We start from the raw sequence: 19,000 nt of genomic DNA, 5'->3' as shown, positions 1-19,000 counted from the left end.
CAGAGTATTTGTTCCAAACTTCATCACCGAACGAACGAAATCAATTTCATGGGATGTGATGTAATTATTGAAATCTAATCAAGATATTCTCAGAATTAGAAATAATTTTTCAGGAAAAGTATAGCGTAGTTGCTTCTTCATTGATAATAAGGTATTCCCAATTGGCTTCCATGACACATGATTTTGTTTTTTACCGGCATTCCAGAAGTTTGTTGTGGTTTTTATATTCTTGGAAGGGTTTCTTTGAAAGAAGAACGTGATACCTCAACAAGGTATATTGTAGTCGATTCATTCTCGTTCTTTGACAACTTCATCAAACATTCTTTTTTTTGGATATCGAATGACAGTTAAGTTTATGTCGGTTCACAGGTTCAGATGAGAAGTACATGTAGAGGCATTTTTAAGAGATCAATTATAATCTCTCATAAACTATGAAGAGTCAAATATTCTAGTCTGCCAAAATACTTTCTGCAATGTCACACCAACAAGGAATTGAAGGAAATGGGCCTACATTCTCCATCAAATACCATAAAAGCATAAGATGCTGTAGATATGTAGACTACTGCATTATGATGTAGTAGAATGGGTGACAACCGATTTAAAAGTTTGAACAATTGAAATTGTTTGAATGGAATGGGATAGTTTGACATAGGCCATCGAAATAAGACACATACGATAAATATACGTGATATGAGAAGACTAGATAGGCAAGTTGAATAAAATAGGAGATGCAATAGAAATGCAATAGGAAAACAACTTTCAGGAAGAGAACGATGCACCAATCATCGACAATCTACTGACTAGGAGGTGAGGAACTCGCCTACTCTCTCCCGATTGGTGAAATTTCAGAAAGACCAAACAGATGATATTCCATACAATAGTCAGAAGCATAATGGCATATGGTGCAGAAAATGGGTGACGAACAAGCGAAGTAGGGGTATTCTGGCTGTGGAAATGGAGTATTGGGTCACCAGGTTGGATAGAGTACGGAATGAAGAGATTAGGAACAGAATGAAAGTTCAATCGGATATAATGAAGTTCATTGAGGACAAGAGACTGGTATGGTATGGGCACGCGAGAAGGGCTAGTGCAAGTAAGTGGATCGGAATTGTGACGGATTGGAGCCCATTGGGTAGACGGAAGCGAGGGAGGCCAAGGCGATCTTGGCGAGACGAGGTGGACGACGCCATGGAGGCTAGAAATCTCACAGATGGGGAGTGGAATGACCGACAAACATGGAAAATCCGACTAAAAGAAGGAAGGCGGTGATTCACCGTAAAATCTAAACATATATATATATATATATATATATATATATACTATATATATATATATATACTATATATATATATATATGTATTTCCAAATTTAGTCGACAGATGGTAGTAGTTATGCAATATGCACATGTATCTCAACTCGTATGCTCTAAATGACAATTTAATAGCAATATTGTATTTGTTACCTTATTTTTGGTCCCCCCTCCCCGTCATGGCTACTGAGGAATGTTCCAGTGCTCGCGAATGGCAACGTCATCAGTGTTGTGAGAGATTTTTCTTTGCTATCGGAGAGAGACATAAACATTTTTTTAATTTTTGATCATCAATTTTCAATTATTTGCCTTTTTGTTTGAATGGTTGAGCAGGGAAGAAATTTCAAATAGGAGTGATAATAATGTTAATTCATACCATATTATGAGATTCATTCTCGTTCTTTGACCACTTCATCAAACATTCTTTTTTTTGGATATCGAATGACAGTTAAGTTTATGTCGGCTTACATAATATGTCTATGAACTGTTTTTCAAGAGTGTAATATGGTACTAGAAATCTTCCTATAATGTATGTTTTAAAGCTATAAAACAATTCTATCTTATTTTCATTGGAAGAATGAGTGTGAATTCTTCCGGTTTTATTGAAAATTGAATACTTCCTGATTTTGGTTTTATAAAAGAAAAATCTATTTTGATTGGAATAGTTCATGGTGAATTCGAAAACCGGTATGGAAATGTAAATTCATAACACTGTAGTCTTAATATTATCTTTATTTTTGTTTACAGAAATGTGCTGACAAAGTGGTTTCCGACAAAAAAGTGTTCTTCACGTTCGCCAGGACTTTACCGCCATCCACGAAAGTGTCGAAATCTGTAGTCGCGCTCTTACAGGCATTCCAGTGGCAGAAGTTCGTTGTGGTGGCTGGCAGAATTCCGGCATGGGGACCTCAAATCAAAGATGCTATCAAGGTATTTCGTAATAGTATGTTCAAAACAGAATAATTTGGTAAATAGTTTGGTTGAATAAACTTTGTTTGAATTAATTCACATATTCAGCAAGCGTGAGCACACTTTCACTATCACGTTGACTCAGAATTTTCAACAAAACTTATAATATTTCAATATATGAAATATAATACTAATATTTTTCTAAAATCAACTCATATTATTTGGGCGAGAAAACACATAAATTATCATTGTCTCGAATTCTGCAATAGAAATTATCATTGAGACCTCCACAGAAATGGCAATTCTTCAATATAAATAATGTCAATGAATGACTCAACAAACTTCTTTGATACCACGATCCTTTTATATTGTGATTCTTCTCAAACTTTTAGCATTTTTAGATAAAGACATTGATGTTAATTCAAAACAATTTTGACAGAATGAACCTAACAACAGAATAAATCCCTATTTAGTTGATTATAATAGTTCTATTTAGTTTAGTTAATTCAATTGAGCCCTGTTTAGTTGTACAGAAGTGAATACTTGAAAATACTCTCCGGTTTCAAGTTGGACCATCACCTCAACCTTGAAGTATCATAAAATTAATATTGATTTTTTCAAACACTCTTAATTTCATCCGCATCTCGAGTTGTTTTTGTTTAAATAATAAAATATGGAAAGATGAAGAAGAATTTAACGTTCTTTGTCCTATCGAGTAGAAAAATAAACTGTACGGTACCCAACTGTATGAATTTCATTCACTTATTATTCTAAACGTTTGTATTTCAATTATTGGTTGCTAATACTTTAGGGCTGTTTTGATTGTTGCTGGATTGGCAGCCACACCAGAAGTACACCAGAAGGGGAGGATATTTTTAATATTCTTTCCGAAGAATGGACATTGATATGTCCAAAGCTCCCCCAATTTATGTAGATGCATAAAAATATAATTATTATCTATAGTTATTATATTACAAATTGCTTTTTCATATCATATACAGTTCAATAATTATTTTCTTAGTCTATATCATGTAAATTCATCTATAATTTTGCTGTATTGTAAGCTATTGTATATAAGTGTATAAGACAGTATATATTGTAATCTACATAAATAAAGTACTCAATCAATCAATCAATCAATCAAAGAACATAGTTAAGCACACTTCTCGAGAGTTGTTATTACAAAATCATGAGCAAACAAGGCCGCCAGAGGCCATCTACAAATTACATTTCTCATAACTTCCACTATACTATACTATGTCAGGTTGAAAATAAAATTATATAACTTTTTTATTCTTCTATATATCGATCGTAGCGATTCAAATCCAAATCAAATCTGTGACTATTCAGAAGAAGTTCCTCTTATCTTTTCTATTTTTTCATAGAGACCAAAATTTTAATTTTCCATGACTCTATTATGCATAGCTTTAAGATCAAAGTTTGAGAGAGAATTATTGTGAGCGATTGCGGTTCGCTTTTCAGTATTTCCATCCAATAACCTTTTCCTAATTCATACATTTTTTCAATAGAAGACTATCGATTGATTCTACTACCACTACTACTTCGAAGTAGGATGCTACTAGAAGTGTGCTAACAATAACTGAAGTGATGGATTGCATCTCACTCAACTTACCAATGTTCATATTTATTTTCTCTCCGAATCAAGCAGGAAACAGTCACCAATTTTCCCTTCACATTCCAGAGAGAGCTGTAACTCTCTGGCCGGGGGTTGTAGGTTGTTGACTCTTGCTAAGTCATTGAATAGCCAGTTCTAATTACTTCTGCATCCCTTACTACACTTGTGACGTATCGTCTCAAGGCCACGAGTGAGTGTACACCCCAACCAAACATGACTTCGAAACTGAATCGAACTATTACACCAGCTTCTATTATTACTCAACCACCCTCGGAGTCTGGAGTTTGCAATACTTAGAATGGGCATTTGGTCTCTATTAGTTCCAAAGCACTGGACACAGTTCGACCAGTACTACTCTATTCCTCTTCCATCCCACCACCACCACCAAGACATTGACATTGACATTGTTCACCGTTTCTCAACCATTGAATACGAAACGAATAAGAACTTATTCAATTATAACTTCAACATACCGGTAGATCCTTCCTCCTTTTAAACGGCTAAATGCCCTGAGAATAGTAGAGACTTGATTCATACAGTTCGAACTTTCTTCAACTGCATTCGACATCATATCATTTTAACCGATGATGTTTTTACATCCAATTACAAGTACGTCAACTTTTTAATTAGCTAACCAGGACTCTCTCTGAACATCTCTTCCTTTCTCAACCCCTCTTTCTTCTTATCCTAATCTCTCTTTTCCACCCTTATTCCTCCTTCAAGCTGTTTGCCTAATGAAACTTGAATAAATCTATTTGAATACGCAGTGCGGAACACAAAATAAAGTTCATTACTAGAAAAAAAACTCATTACAAGAAATAAAGCGCGGTACTGGCAAATGGGATATTTTTAATGTTTCATCGCTTTATCTCAGTGTTTAAGATAATATCAAGGGTTCTTGTTTCCTTTCACTAATGTACAACATTGATTATAGAATATTTAACATCATCAGTGGTGATCCTATATCAAGCCTTAGAAATATCCTTTGTAGTGGTTACGGTGATACCGTGTGCGGTATATATTTATGTATGGTATTGAGTTATACATACGACTTTTAGACTTATTCTTTTTATTGAGAAATCGTTACACTAGCCACAGTTTTCACATCATCTCTAGTGTGAGAATCAATTGATAAGTTCCCAGAAGTTAATTTTCTAATGGGAATGATGTAACTAACTTATGCTATTCCAAACACAAGAAGTCTAGTTCCATTAATTAGATTATAATTAAAATACACGTTAATTCATTAAATTTCCAATTAACCAAAACAAAACATAAATATTTTTTATTGCAAAGACATTTGTATCAAATCGAATTGGTACACAATATTGGTCAGGATACTGCAGCAAAAATATAAATCTCAGCAGAGCTCAACAGCGTACGTCAAGGATTAACTACAGCTTGTTTGCTATCCCTTGAATTCACTGTACTTTATTGTTATTGATCCATGTTTGTGCACATGTGCATGATAAATGGGTCAATATGTGGAGTAGAAACAACATATTTGTGCTCTTTCCAGGATTTGGCTGTGCAGTATGGTTTAGAGGTGACCGGAGTCTATGAATTCGGCAAGAGCAAGAACTACATACCGAAATACATAGCTGAGATGGAGAGAATTGTTATTGCTACATATCAGACTACAAGAGGTAATTTGCTCTTCCATTTTATATTAATAATGTGAATCTCCTATTTGTCAATCAAAAATATAATGTAGTTCTTTGAATATATAAAACAATATAAATTACATTTTCAGCCTTCGGAGAACATAAATATGGCGTAAAAATACTTCAAACACAGAATAATGTATTGTGAAACATTCAACTCTTCAGAACTCTTCAATAGGATGTTCAACTAGACTATGTTTCTTATTTAGTCTCAAATTATTCATAACGAATTAAGAGGAAACGAACATCAAGGATGCTCTATTTTTGGTGTGATCACAAATTGAACTCTTTTAAAGTGATTTATCAATCTATCGGGGAAAAACATCTCGAAAAAAATATATCTCATATTCATGAAAAAGCTGCTCACCCTTTAATAACATAATTGGCATGTGATTTCCATTACCAGTTGAGAATAAACAGTGAGTGGATTATTGTCTTAGTATCTGTGATACTGTCAACTTATAACTTATCTTTTGCATTATACTTTCTGAAGCGGCCCATACACACAGGGGTACATCCGCGAGCCTGGACTGGAGCGTGACTGGAGATGAAGATTGATTTTTCAATTAACATAAATAATTGACAAGCTGATTGAGAAGATTATGATACTAGGAATTTCAATCACTCATCCAAACATATTACGTGGTAAATTATTTCAGTGGAATGAGAGAATCTAATTCACTCGCTTAATCTGTGTGATACGGTTCAAAGGGAAGATTAATCCTAATTTTTCATCAATATGAAGCGTCTATATTTCTATCTGATCAACGCTATTTTAATGAGAATACTATAGAAAAGCTCGATGTGTCTGACTTAACCAGATTTTACTCCAACTTTTTCGACTATTCTATACTTGAGTCTACCATACAGAATGAATTACTGCTAGCTATATAAACTCATCCCCTTTTAAAAAAGCGTTAAATTCAAATCTGCATACCACATTTCTATATCTTCTCAGATAAATCGAACTTTGTGGTTATTTTTTCCGAGAAAAGTTTCCCTCGTGAACTTGTGATTGGTTATGAATTGAATAACATTGGAGTGCGCTTCTCCAATTCCCAGATACGAGTTATTCCAAGATGCGAAGTTCCACAAAGAAATAACTTTCAGAGATTTGCATTCAAGTTTTTCACTTTTTGAGATTTCCCTATCTGTGATAGAGAAAGGATACAGGACTGCCAGTGTTGTAGCTGCAAGGAATATTATTTTATCAGTCTTGCTCCTGGGAGAAGAATTTTTTAAGAGAGAGTGTATAATATAGTGTAACGTATATCAATTTTATAAATCAGTATGTTATGATTTCCAGATTTGATAGTCTCACAGTATAATCTATACGCTGATAAGATACGATTTCAGTCAATCAATCCTATCAGTTGAGTTTTAATCTAGGAAAATCGTCATCAAGAATTAAAGAGTTGACCTTCCTTCAGTATTCCTTTAGTATCACGTAGCGAGAGGTCACACAATGAGTTTCCAAAATCAAAAAGATTTCTATTAATTGAAGAGACTTGAAATGTTGTCAAAAATCCACTTTATTTTGAGAAAAAATATATTTTACAGGAGCATGTGTGAGTACACACGAAATCATGCTCCTGTAAAATATTAATTTTTATTTAAATAAAGTGGATTTTTGACAACAACATTTCAACAACAACATTTCAAGTCTCTTCAATGATGGTCAAGTTCCACAACATCAATATTCACGCTACAAACTTAATTAACCCTTGGACTACCAACCTTCTTCACATACACGGAATACCAACTGGGGTAACTGGGTTACCCCAACAAAATTTTCGTTTTATGTAATAATTTCATATATAAATTTCATCATATGAATGAATTGAATGCTTTTAAAAGCTTGTCAAATATAAGTCAAGTAGATAGGAATAAAACGTCTCATTCAAACTCAGACAAAGAATAATTGTTTATTTAATCAACATCATAATCTTAGCTATCTCCATAGAGATAGTGAAAGACGTCAGCTGAGGCTTCCGTAACTACCCCCCTCCAGTCTTTACTATCTCTATTATAGAGATGTAAATAGAACTCATAAAAACAAAACATGGAAAACAACATAATAAAAACATTTTGGAAATCTTTCCTTACTCATCTTCATTATAGTTCCTTTTCGATCTTCTAATCTCACTCAAATGCACAATTTCATGTCTACCTCGTCCATTGTTGTGTTGCTTTTTTACCTCCACTCGGTTCCTATGTAGTAGATCAATCACTTCATATGGTCCAACAAATCTATGATCCGATTTCGTTCTCTTGTGATGATTTTTCTTGAAGATTATGTCACCTACTTTTATTTTATTCATGTCTTCAGCCACCTCCAAATTATACTTTTTTGTCCTCCGAACCTTCTCGTTCATGATTTTTCTCTCCACTTCTCTATGCTCCTCTGGATGCTCAACTAACTCAAATGGTGAAAAATTTGTTGAAGAATGTATGCAACTATTATATGCCAGAATAGCTCTTGCCATTGCTTCTTCCCCACAGATGTTTCTATCAACTTCTAATAAGTGCAAATGTTCAGTTAGCGTGCTATGTAAACGTTCCATCATTCCATGAGATTGCGGATGTCCTACTGTAGTGAAGTGGCTGTCGATACCAAGTTCCTCTAAAAGTTTTTTTATCCGATTGTTGTAGAATTCTTTTCCTTTATCCATTAACAACATGTTGGGGGTATTGAAGAGCTCAAAAAATGCTAGTAAATTTTGTTCCATGCACTTGGCTGTTTTATTCTTTAAAATCCATGCAGAAGCAAGCCTTGTAAAACAATCGATTGTAGTAAGATACTTCAGTTTATTGTAATAGAAAATGTCAACTTAAATTATTTCTGCTGGTCTTGCGGGAGTAGGTGTGACCATCTGAGGCGTCTTGTAAGGCTTTCTGTCATATTTTGCTATATTGCATGCTGCACACTTTCCCAGCACATTTCTTATTGTTTTGGCCATATTCAGCCAATAATACTGCCGTTTCAGGTGTTGCAACGTTTCCTTTTCCCCTCTATGGTTGGTCCTTCCAATGTGATATTGTTCTACAACTTCTTGTTGTTCTCTTCTATCTTCAACTGTTTTAACTTGTCTATCACAAATTATCAAGTGTATTTTTGAGTCCCAGCATTCATCTTTATGAAAGCTCTTAATTTTATCAATAAAATCTTTTTCCTTGGAAAATATAAAATAAACTTTCCCCCTTACCATCAACTGCTTTATTGTATGTTTCAGTTCATCATCTGTCGCCTGAGGGCCAATTGTAATTGTATAAGTATGAATTGGGCCATAACGATGGGTAGTTTTTGTTATACCTCCAAAGTTTTGTCTTTCAAGAATTATTTGATTACGTTTATCATTTATAATGCAATTTTCCATCACTTCCAAATTAATTTGCTTCACTTGTAGAGGATTTATATTCCGAGATAAACAATCAGCAACTACATTATCTACTCCTTTAATGTGTTGAATTTTGAATGAGTAAACAGTCAATTTTTCTTTCCACTTGGTTATCCTGGCGGATGTTTCTTTCAGCTTATTCATCCATAAAAGTGGCATGTGATCTGTTCTTAGCACAAATTCATTTCCGTAAAGGTATGGTCTAAAATTCTCAACACACCATACAATAGCAAGAAATTCCCTTTCAATTGTACTATAACGCCTCTCGGCCGGAGTAAGTTTCCTGCTTGCAAAAGCAACCGGTTTCTCATTTTGGGATAGTACACCTCCTATTGCTTCCCCACTAGCATCTGTTGTTAATGTAAAGGGTTGTTGAAGATCTGGAAACTGAAGTATAGGCGTTGAACAAATTGCTTCTTTACACTTTTCAACTGCTTGGATAACATCTGATGATATGTGGAACTTCACACCTCTTTTTAATAAGTTTGTTAATGGTTCAGTCATCTGTGCAAATTTGTGAATGAATTTTCTATAATAGCCGACCATGCCTAAAAATGTTTTTATCTCTTTCAAATTCTTTGGAATTGGAATGTCTTTTATTGCACTAATTTTCTGGCTGTCAGGACGAACTCCACTTTCCGAAATCACATGACCCATGAATTTCACTTCAGATTGACACAAGTTAGTTTTTTCCTTTGACAGCTTAAGGCCAAACTTCCTTATTCTTTCAAATAACTGTGTGAGATGTGCTTTATGATCTTCGAGATTCTTGCTGAACACAATGATATCATCCATGTAGATTTGTATTGCTTCTTCATTTATGTCTTCTAAAAACTCATCCATCAGCCTTTGAAACGTTGGTACTGCGTTTTTCAACCCAAAAGGCATCCTTGTAAATTCATAATGTCCTCTCTCAAAGCTAAATGCTGTCTTCTCCATGTCCCTTGGATTCATTCTTATTTGATGGTATCCCGACTTTAGATCCAGAGTGCTGAAAACTTTAGCTCCGTGCATTCTGTCAATCATATCCTCTAGCCTTGGAAGGGGATATCTCTCCAACTCTGTTTGATCATTTAAAACTCTGAAATCTACAACCACCCTATGTTTTGGCGGTTCTCCAGGGGAAGACTTTTTTGGTACAACCCATAATGGATTACAAAATGGAGAGATAGACTTTTTTATAATGCCCTGTTCTAGCATATCCTTAATGTGTTCTCTAATGATTTTTTTCATTGCATGTGGATACCTTCTGGCTTTTATAAATATTGGTTTTGATGACTTTAATTGAATTGAGTGCTGAACTCTCCCTGTTGTTGTCAGACTCTCTCCTTCATTATATAAAGTGTCCTTATACTTTTCCAGCATATAGAATGCTAATTTTTCTTGTTCCTTGTCTATAAATTGTTCATTACAATTTCCTCTCACAATGGAACCCATTAGTAAATGTTTTTCTTTAGCAATTGAATTTTTCGATTTATAATTTCTATCCCCCAACTTGATTATCCATTGACCATTTATATTGATAGGAGCAGCTCCAAGATCTCTCATCATATCACAACCAATTATCACATCATACTTGTTGTTCATTATTTCTGTTGATACATGAACTCTCATAATTTTTTTAAAACCAATCAATCCAAACAGATTTAAATCTACTTCCCCTTTTAAAGCTTTTCTTCCTGTCAAAGTTAACATTCCACAAGAACACCCTTCTATTTTCAAACTATGATCAATTTTTATTAATGCTTCTTCCGAAATTATTGTACTGTCCGATCCTGTATCATACAAGCAATAAACATCCCAACTCTTCACATAAAATATAGGTAGCTCTCCTTTTTTGCAATCCACTTTTTGTTCCTTGCTACCTATATTCCTCATCCGAAATCCTCAATCTTTATTCCTACCTTTCTTTGTCGATAATTTGGTTGATTTATTTTCCTTCAATTCAGGCCAGTCTTTTTCATTTTTCTCTCGATATTGACTTTCATAACGGTAACAGCTATTTTCACTATCTGAGGAGTGAGTTAAACTCTCTCCATCAGAACTACCTCCCAAATTTTTTTTGCGATTTTCCTTCCTACTCAAAGCATTGACTTCTCTTCTTCCAAAATTCTTTTTTGGGGTAACTTCCTTTCTATAAATGTAAGGACATTCTCTGGCAAAATGCCCTTCTTCCCTACACTCCCAACACTCGTTTCGTGCTAATTTCCCTTCTCTTTCCTTTCTATTTCCTTTCCCATTAGTAACCAATCCCTTTACATCAGTTCTCCATTTCTGGTTCGATCTGTTACCATAAACAGGAGAGGTTCTACTATTAAGTGAATATCTTCTCTTATTCTCAACCACTCTCCAATTTGAGTGTCTATGACTAGCTTCTTTCCAATAAGACTCCTCATCTTTGACAATTTGAATAGTCTCTTCTAAAGACTGAGGTTTTGCAATTTTCACACTCGTACATACTCGCTCCGAAGCTGCTCTTAACAAAACTTCCATTGATAACTCTTCATAGATTTTATTTCTCCATACCCCTTCCTCTTTAGTATTACACGAATCTAAAACTTTCGATTTCAATTCTTTAACCAATTGCGATAACCGATTGGCAAAACTACCAATTGACTCTCCCAAATCACGATTCAATTCCAACACTCTCATTGCCATTGCAGAGACTGATTTCCTTGCACCTGCATAACGTTCTTAAAGGGCTTTTTTAACATCCTCCCAAGATGAACTGAACGATACTCCCAAATCAACCATAATTGATGTACTTATTCTAGACAAGAAAAACGAATGCAGGTTTGTAGTTGTTAATTCATCAAAATTGCTGTCAATAATTTGAGAATGGATGGCATCCATTCTCTCCAAGAATAGACTAAGTTCTTTTACCTCTCCTTGGAACTCCTGAATTGATCCAATCAAATTCATGAGACATTTCACGTCCATAAGTGGTGGTTCTTTCCCGGTAATTTCAATATTTGATGCAATTTCCTTTTTCCTCCTTGGCATTTTCAAAATCTATCAGAAAATTCCTATTAACTTCAACTAAAACTACTAGATAATATTTTGGTATCGGCACCAGTTAAGTAGATAGGAATAAAACGTCTCATTCAAACTCAGACAAAGAATAATTGTTTATTTAATCAACATCATAATCTTAGCTATCTCCATAGAGATAGTGAAAGACGTCAGCTGAGGCTTCCGTAACTTATATCATAATATTTTTTTCTGTTAAAGAACATGTTTTTGATCAAAAACTTTCAGGTCTTCAAAATAGTGCACTCTATTGTAAGAGAAATGTTGTTTTCTACTCTGCTGTAGGAGAAATGTTGTCAAATAATGAAATCATGTTAATAAGGAAGCGAATTTATTGAACTCATATAATAAGAATAAAAAAACAGGTTGTAGCAAAAAAAAACAGTTTTTTTTAATGAAATAGATACCTTATTGGCAGTCCAAACAATTGACCAGTGTCAAGTCCCTTCTATGCAAATTGCAGACAGGCTTCTGACAAGTGCAGCACATAATTCTTGTTTTTCTGTCTTCATTCCGAGGGCACATTGCACAGCGCTTTGAAGTAGTCATCTTTGAAGGACCAGGGGTTATGGAGGGTTCTTTTGTAGATGCAGGAACAGGAACCACACCTATAGTCTCCATGGCACAAATCACGTCTTTGGAAAGAAAAGATGAATGTTTTGCACGGTCTTCACAAAATGGTTTTGCCAAATCAAATACTAATTCTTGCAGAAAATGTCGTCTCCTTCTTCGGCCATTTCTCCTCCATTCTGGATATTTTGTAGTCCATAAGATGTATGCATTTAGGGCCGCAATGTCGATCAATTCCATAAACAAGCGATATGGCCATCGGTTTGTGATTCGAACACAGCTATACTCTGCTGTCATCAATCATGTCCCCCAAATCAACCCCCCCTTTGGTTCGATTGTAGTCTGAAATGATGATAGGCTTCTTCTCTTCACTGTCTTCCACTTCGATAGAATTGTGCTGGGATGAAAGCAGTATTACCGCCTTATTTTTTTTCGGTACATATATGAGACCATTGTGAGGGATTCTGTGAAGCCAAAAATTGAATATTTTTCTGCTCTGCTCTTCTTAGGCAGAAATTCACCGGGCACTTCCCTCTTGTTTGCCCTCAGGGTTCCAATAAATGACAGATGTTTTGTCATTAATTCCTCAGCCAGGGGTATGGACGTGAAAAAATTGTCGGTTGTGACACCTCTTCCTGATCCAAAATATGGGGAAACCAATTCTTTCACAACACTCATTCCTTGATTAATTTCCCTCTGATTATTTACCATTCCTGTGTAGACCTGGAGATTGCAAACATAACCATTTTTTGAATCAGCACACACCCAAATCTTTATCCCATATTTTCCTGGCTTGGACTTCATGTAAACACGAAATGGGCACTTTCCTCGGAATGTTGCAAGCCTCTCATCCACTGTGATATGAGCATCTGGACTGTAACTGGCAATACAATCCTTCACAAATAGATCAAAAACATCTCTTATTGCAGCTAATTTATCATTTGTTGTTTGAATACGAGCTTGCCTTGTAGTTTTATCATCAAATCGTATAGCAGATGACAGCTCTTGGAAACGTGCTCTAGCCATAACTGCAGTAAAGAATGGGTTTCTGAATGCGGGATGGGTTGACCATAGCTCTGATATTGATAATTGATTATTATGAATTTTTCCAGCAGCCAAAAGTATTGCAATAAAAGCATACATCTCTTCCTTGTTTGTATCTTTCCATGTTTTCATTTTTTGTTCATTGGAATTACACTTTTGATTGAAATTGTCCACCACTTCTCTACCTTTTGCATTGGTCCATTCACAAATTATGTTAATAATAGATTCTGAAGGGAACAACTTGAATGTATTTTCAACTGAAACAATATTCTCACTTGTTTTGGTTAGGCCGGGTGCAGCAGTTAGTATATTATGGGCTCCTCTTCGTCCTCTTCGGTATGGTTTTGTTGACCACTCCATACCACTTTTAGTTTTGAAAAAGCTTCTGGAGATCTCTTCATGTTGTACAGCATCATCTTCTTCATCTTGTACAGCAATATCTTCTTCATTCTGAACAGCACTATCTTCAATGGTGATTTCATCATCAATCTCATCTACAAATTCAATATTGTCCTCAAAGTCAGTTGCATTCCATAAATCATATAACTCACGTTCTCCTTCACACAAATCGTCAGGATTATCGATGTTTAGTACACTTTCGAACTCTTCTACACTCAATGCTTTTGACATTTTACGCTATTCACATAACAGCAAGCAGGAGACTGACAAAAACATCACCGACATAACCTCAAATCAACACAGTTTTGTGTGTGGGGTAACACAATTACCCCGCTTTGTATTTGGAGGGTGTATGAAATTGATGGAAAATTGTCATGACATGGAATACCAAGTGGGGTAATTGAGTTACCCCGAAGATATATCTGCTTATAATTTTCAAAATAAGAGGTATGAGATAGTTCCATGGGTAAAACTATTAAAACGATATGTTTTTAACAAGTACTCAATGTTTCAATGAAATCAATCAACATGTCATGAAAAAATTGACAAAAAGTCAGTTGGGGTAGTCTAGTTACCCCGGTTGGTAGTCCAAGGGGTAGTTCTGCTATATCCCAATCAGCAAAATCAACTTGAATCGAAATCAAAACAAGCTCTTTTTATCAAACGTGAGGGCTTGATTCAAGATTTCATTCGCATGCGTTTTGCTCGAAATGAGTTGAATTCAAGAGTCCGTTTATACATCGTTCAAGCCAGTTTCGAGCTCTAAATGCAGGCTCTAATCAGGCTGGTGCTGCGAGCTAAAATCAAGGTCGCGTTGCGAGCTCGATTCAGGCCCGAGATGCACGGTCAAAACAGGATTGAGATGCAGTCTTGACTCAGGCTTGAAACGCATGCTGGATGCAATCCCCCCATTCAAGGCCACCTGGCACACCTTTCACGAAATGCAAGCTCGATTCTATTTGTGATTCTAGATCAATCAGAGTCTGATTCAAGCTGGATGTTTAGAGTGAATCAATCCTGATTCAAGGCATACTGCCTTCTTGAAGTGAGCTTGTTTCAGTTTCGAATCATGAATCTGATTCAAGGCCAGTGCAATCCAATATCAATGCTTAATCATAATTTGAAATAAATCTATAATTCTTATTATTCAAATTCAAATTCTTTATTTTCTGCATAAATACAATAACAAGAAATGTCTGTATATCGCAGTCGTCATAAGTACAATTATATAGGCCTACACATAGGTAACATGTTTTTTGGATTTAGTTAACATAATAAAAGGTCAGAAAAAGTCAGCCAGACAAAAACTCATTCAACGAGTAAAACTCTCCTTCTACAACAAACTTTTTTAGGTTTTTTTTGAACAAAGCATCATTATTAATCGACTTCAAACTATCTGGTAATTTATTATAAATTTTAATACCAGTGACATTTATATCCCCTTCAGACAAGGCAAGACGATGTTGGGGAAGTAGTAAATTGGTACCATGTCTTGTAGAATAATTGTGGCTAGCTCCTACAGTTATAAAACGGTCACCATTCCTTCTTATATATATAACAGACCGATAAACAAGAAGACCATAAAATGTCATAACGCCAAGTCTGCTAAAAGTCCCTCTACATGTATGATATACTGGAAGGCCTTCTATAATTCGGATAGCACGCTTTTGTACCTTGAACACCTCATTGGAATGGGATGAGAACCCCCAAGCTTCCATTGCATAAGTCATCACCGATGCAAAACATCCATGATAAACAGTAAGTAAATATTCTTTATTTAACAGTGACTTTAATATTCTCAGTGAGAAGCACACTTTACTAAGTCTACTGCACACTTCAGTGATGTGAGGAATCCAAGAGAAATGCTTATCAATAGTAACTCCCAGAAATTTAGACGTATCGGATTCACTAATGTGCCTACCATTTACAGATATGGATATTGGAAAGGGTGACTTATTTTTTGTCAGAAACTGGAGGAATTTAGTTTTGATCACATTTAATGATAGACTATTTCCAGATAGCCAATCATTCATGATTCAATTATTCTTCCAAACTAATGATCCAATCTTACTATTGCCTTAATACTCTATTTCTATACTCAGTGGACATCCATACATTCTATATATAGATGAAATCTATATAATATATAGATTATATAATATATATATATATATATATATATATATATATATAGACTATATAATATATACATATTGTATAGATTATAATATATATATATATATATATAGACTATATAATATATATATATATTGTATAGATTTCATCTATATATAGAATGTATGGATGTCCACTGAGTATAGAAATAGAGTATTAAGGCAATAGTAAGATTGGAGCATTAGTTTGGAAGAATAATTGAATCATGAATAATAAGAATTACAGATTTATTTCAAATTCTGGATGAAATTTGAATTATGATTAAGCATTGATATTGGATTGCACTGGCCTTGAATCAGATTATTAATATATATTTTATATTTTTAATATTATTCAAATTGAAATATTCCTTAAAATTCTCCTGTGAATGGCAAATTACTTATTCATTCTCTCCTGTCAGGGCAGTCTATAAACTGTCTCTGTAGCTGTATTAATTGAGTCGAGATCGACCTCTGCTAACCAATAACAGCTTGCAGACTGTCCTGAGAGGGAGCAGTGCATGAGTCACTCACCATTCGATGAATCTATTAAATCAAATCTGCTCTAGTTCAAACAGCCCTCTATGCTTGCAACACCTCAAATGGAATACAGTTCATATACATCTGAGTAACACATCAATATTATTACTTTGAATATCTATTAATATATTAAATATTATATATTAATATCTATATTAGTTTATTTTCTTTAAAGCTTAATTCCAGAGTATATCATTATGAGCGAAAAATGTAAATAAGAAAACATTATTTTCAATAAAATGCAATGATTTTTATTAAATATTACAAAAATTGAACTTTTAATTTATAACTAATTATATATTTTTACTTTGAACTGCTATCGTCCTCGATTTGAGCTTCATGAGGCATAGTCTCTCTGCTCTTGGTCCTGTAAAATATGAAATGTACAGTTTAGTGGGATAACTTAATAGGTTATTATGAGTAAAATATGAAATTTCTCGGTAATCAATTCTCAGAATGCTGATTATGTAGCTTATCAACTCATACAGAGTGTCCCAAAAATACATACATCAGTACTACCACAACCACGGTATTCTATTCTTCAAGGTATATTCTGAATCCTCCATAGTTTTCATGTAATCCAGCATTTAATTTTTTAAAAATAATCACCATATTCATTTAATGGATGAACATTTTCCTTGAAAATTTAGAATGGTATCATGTCTACATTAAAGTTTTAAATTTAAGTTTACTGTCTGAATCATTGTTCAATGGAAATGTGTATGATGAGTAAAATTCAGAGCTTCCAATTCTCAAGAGAATTATGCCTGATTTTGTAAAATCCGATAATAAATTACTGAGATATAGTTATTTTTGTTTTCTAGCTTTGTCTACGTGTCCTCGAAAAAAACTTAAGGGCAAGGTACCATATGGTTCTTGGAGTGATATCCATGCCATTTCAAAAATATCATGCAAAAAACTTTTATAAATTGGAGTCTGTTATACATACTGTAACTTTCAGGATAAGTTATTGGTCAAATACTCTACCTTTTGACATACATAAATGAACTTCAACCCCTCATAAGGGGTTGACTTAGGCCTTCATAAGGACATCTCATTTACATTTATGACAGTTTGGCACACTGTCAAACGTGAGAAGGGGAGCATTTCGAGCATCTTTTGAAATCAAATGTAACAGATTACTAAATAAATAATCAGTTTTTCAATGTGTTCCGTTATTCATTGAAAAAGTGTTGTTTTAAGTTTTATTACTTTTATCAATCATTTCTATAAAAACTAGAACTAAATCAGCCCCCATTTTTGATAAAAGTATCATAGAACATTTCCATTGATGTCATCATTCTTGTTTTAAAAAGGCCTTTAAAATAATGTACCACACAATGGGTGTTTACATTTTTAATATTTGAGTTACAACCCCTCATCTCTTTAAAAACTAGAACTTCAATCAGCCGCCATTGTGGATACAAGTATCATAGAACATTCTTATTGATGCCACCTTTCTTGTTTTAAAAATACCTTTACAATGATTAACCACACAATGGGTGTTTACATTTTAAATATTCCAGTTACAACCCCCAAGTAAACCCCTTATGAGGGGTTGGAACTCAGTTGTACATTAAAAAGTAGAGTATTCTATCAATAACTTATCCTGGAAGTTACAGTATTATATCTACAACAGTCTCCAAATTATTGAAGGGTTTCCATACATATGACTCACTCTGTATATGTGCATATGTATCGTTGAATTTCAAAGGTTGTTGAAAAACTGTGTTTGAAGGAGGTTCCGTCTTTGGATAGCAGTGATTAGATATTGGATGCAAAAAAGCAAACATGTAGAAGAAATTGGAAAAGAGTATTGGGAGCAAGCGGTGAAGTGGACGAAATGATGGATTCTTCTTTGATTCAAGTAACTGATTTGGAATTTTTCCAGATGTATTGGGACCACAAATTCATGATTATTCCATACTTTTTCATCAATAACAAAAAATCATGGTTAGAAATGATCCCCTAAATAATTTACGTTGTAATTTCAAACAATAAAAAATTGTTCACTCACCTTCTCAACAACCTTGTTCTGGCTTGTTGAAGCCATTTCGACGCCAACGATCCATATTTCACTTCAATTGCAACGTCACCAAAAAACAGCAACTGTAACAAAATTTGATAAGAAATAATACAATACATTGATATATACAGTCATAGTGATAGTATAGCAAACAATGGGCTACTAGATCACCTTCTTACATAATAGGTGGCAAATTAAAAATTGCATCAATATTATTGAACTCATGATGAAATATACCTCTTGGAGATTACAAAACATCTTTAATTCTCTTAAAATGTAAACAAATGGGTTTTTTTCAAACTTCAACCCATATAATCATAAC

General features: G+C 34.2%; 1 protein-coding gene and 1 long non-coding RNA gene across 2 annotated transcripts in view; one reads left to right on the top strand and one right to left on the bottom strand.

Moving 5' to 3' along the window:
• LOC111064230 (guanylate cyclase 32E) overlaps positions 1–19,000 on the top strand; it is a 233,901-nt gene that overhangs the window by 114,455 nt on the left and 100,446 nt on the right. The window contains exons 5-6 of the mRNA XM_039429503.1: positions 2,057–2,239; positions 5,374–5,500. Of these exons, the coding sequence (XP_039285437.1) occupies positions 2,057–2,239; positions 5,374–5,500 (310 nt within the window). The remainder of the gene's footprint in view (positions 1–2,056; positions 2,240–5,373; positions 5,501–19,000) is intronic.
• Positions 16,881–18,753, bottom strand: LOC120351383. Its single transcript, XR_005571357.1, has 2 exons — positions 18,670–18,753; positions 16,881–17,019 (listed from the first exon to the last, which is right to left on the bottom strand). It is a non-coding gene; the product is annotated as an uncharacterized LOC120351383 (long non-coding RNA).

Source organism: Nilaparvata lugens, chromosome 5, assembly GCF_014356525.2.
Source record: "Nilaparvata lugens isolate BPH chromosome 5, ASM1435652v1, whole genome shotgun sequence".
Taxonomy (NCBI): Eukaryota; Metazoa; Arthropoda; class Insecta; order Hemiptera; family Delphacidae; genus Nilaparvata; species Nilaparvata lugens.
This window is presented reverse-complemented; position numbering and strand designations above follow the sequence as displayed.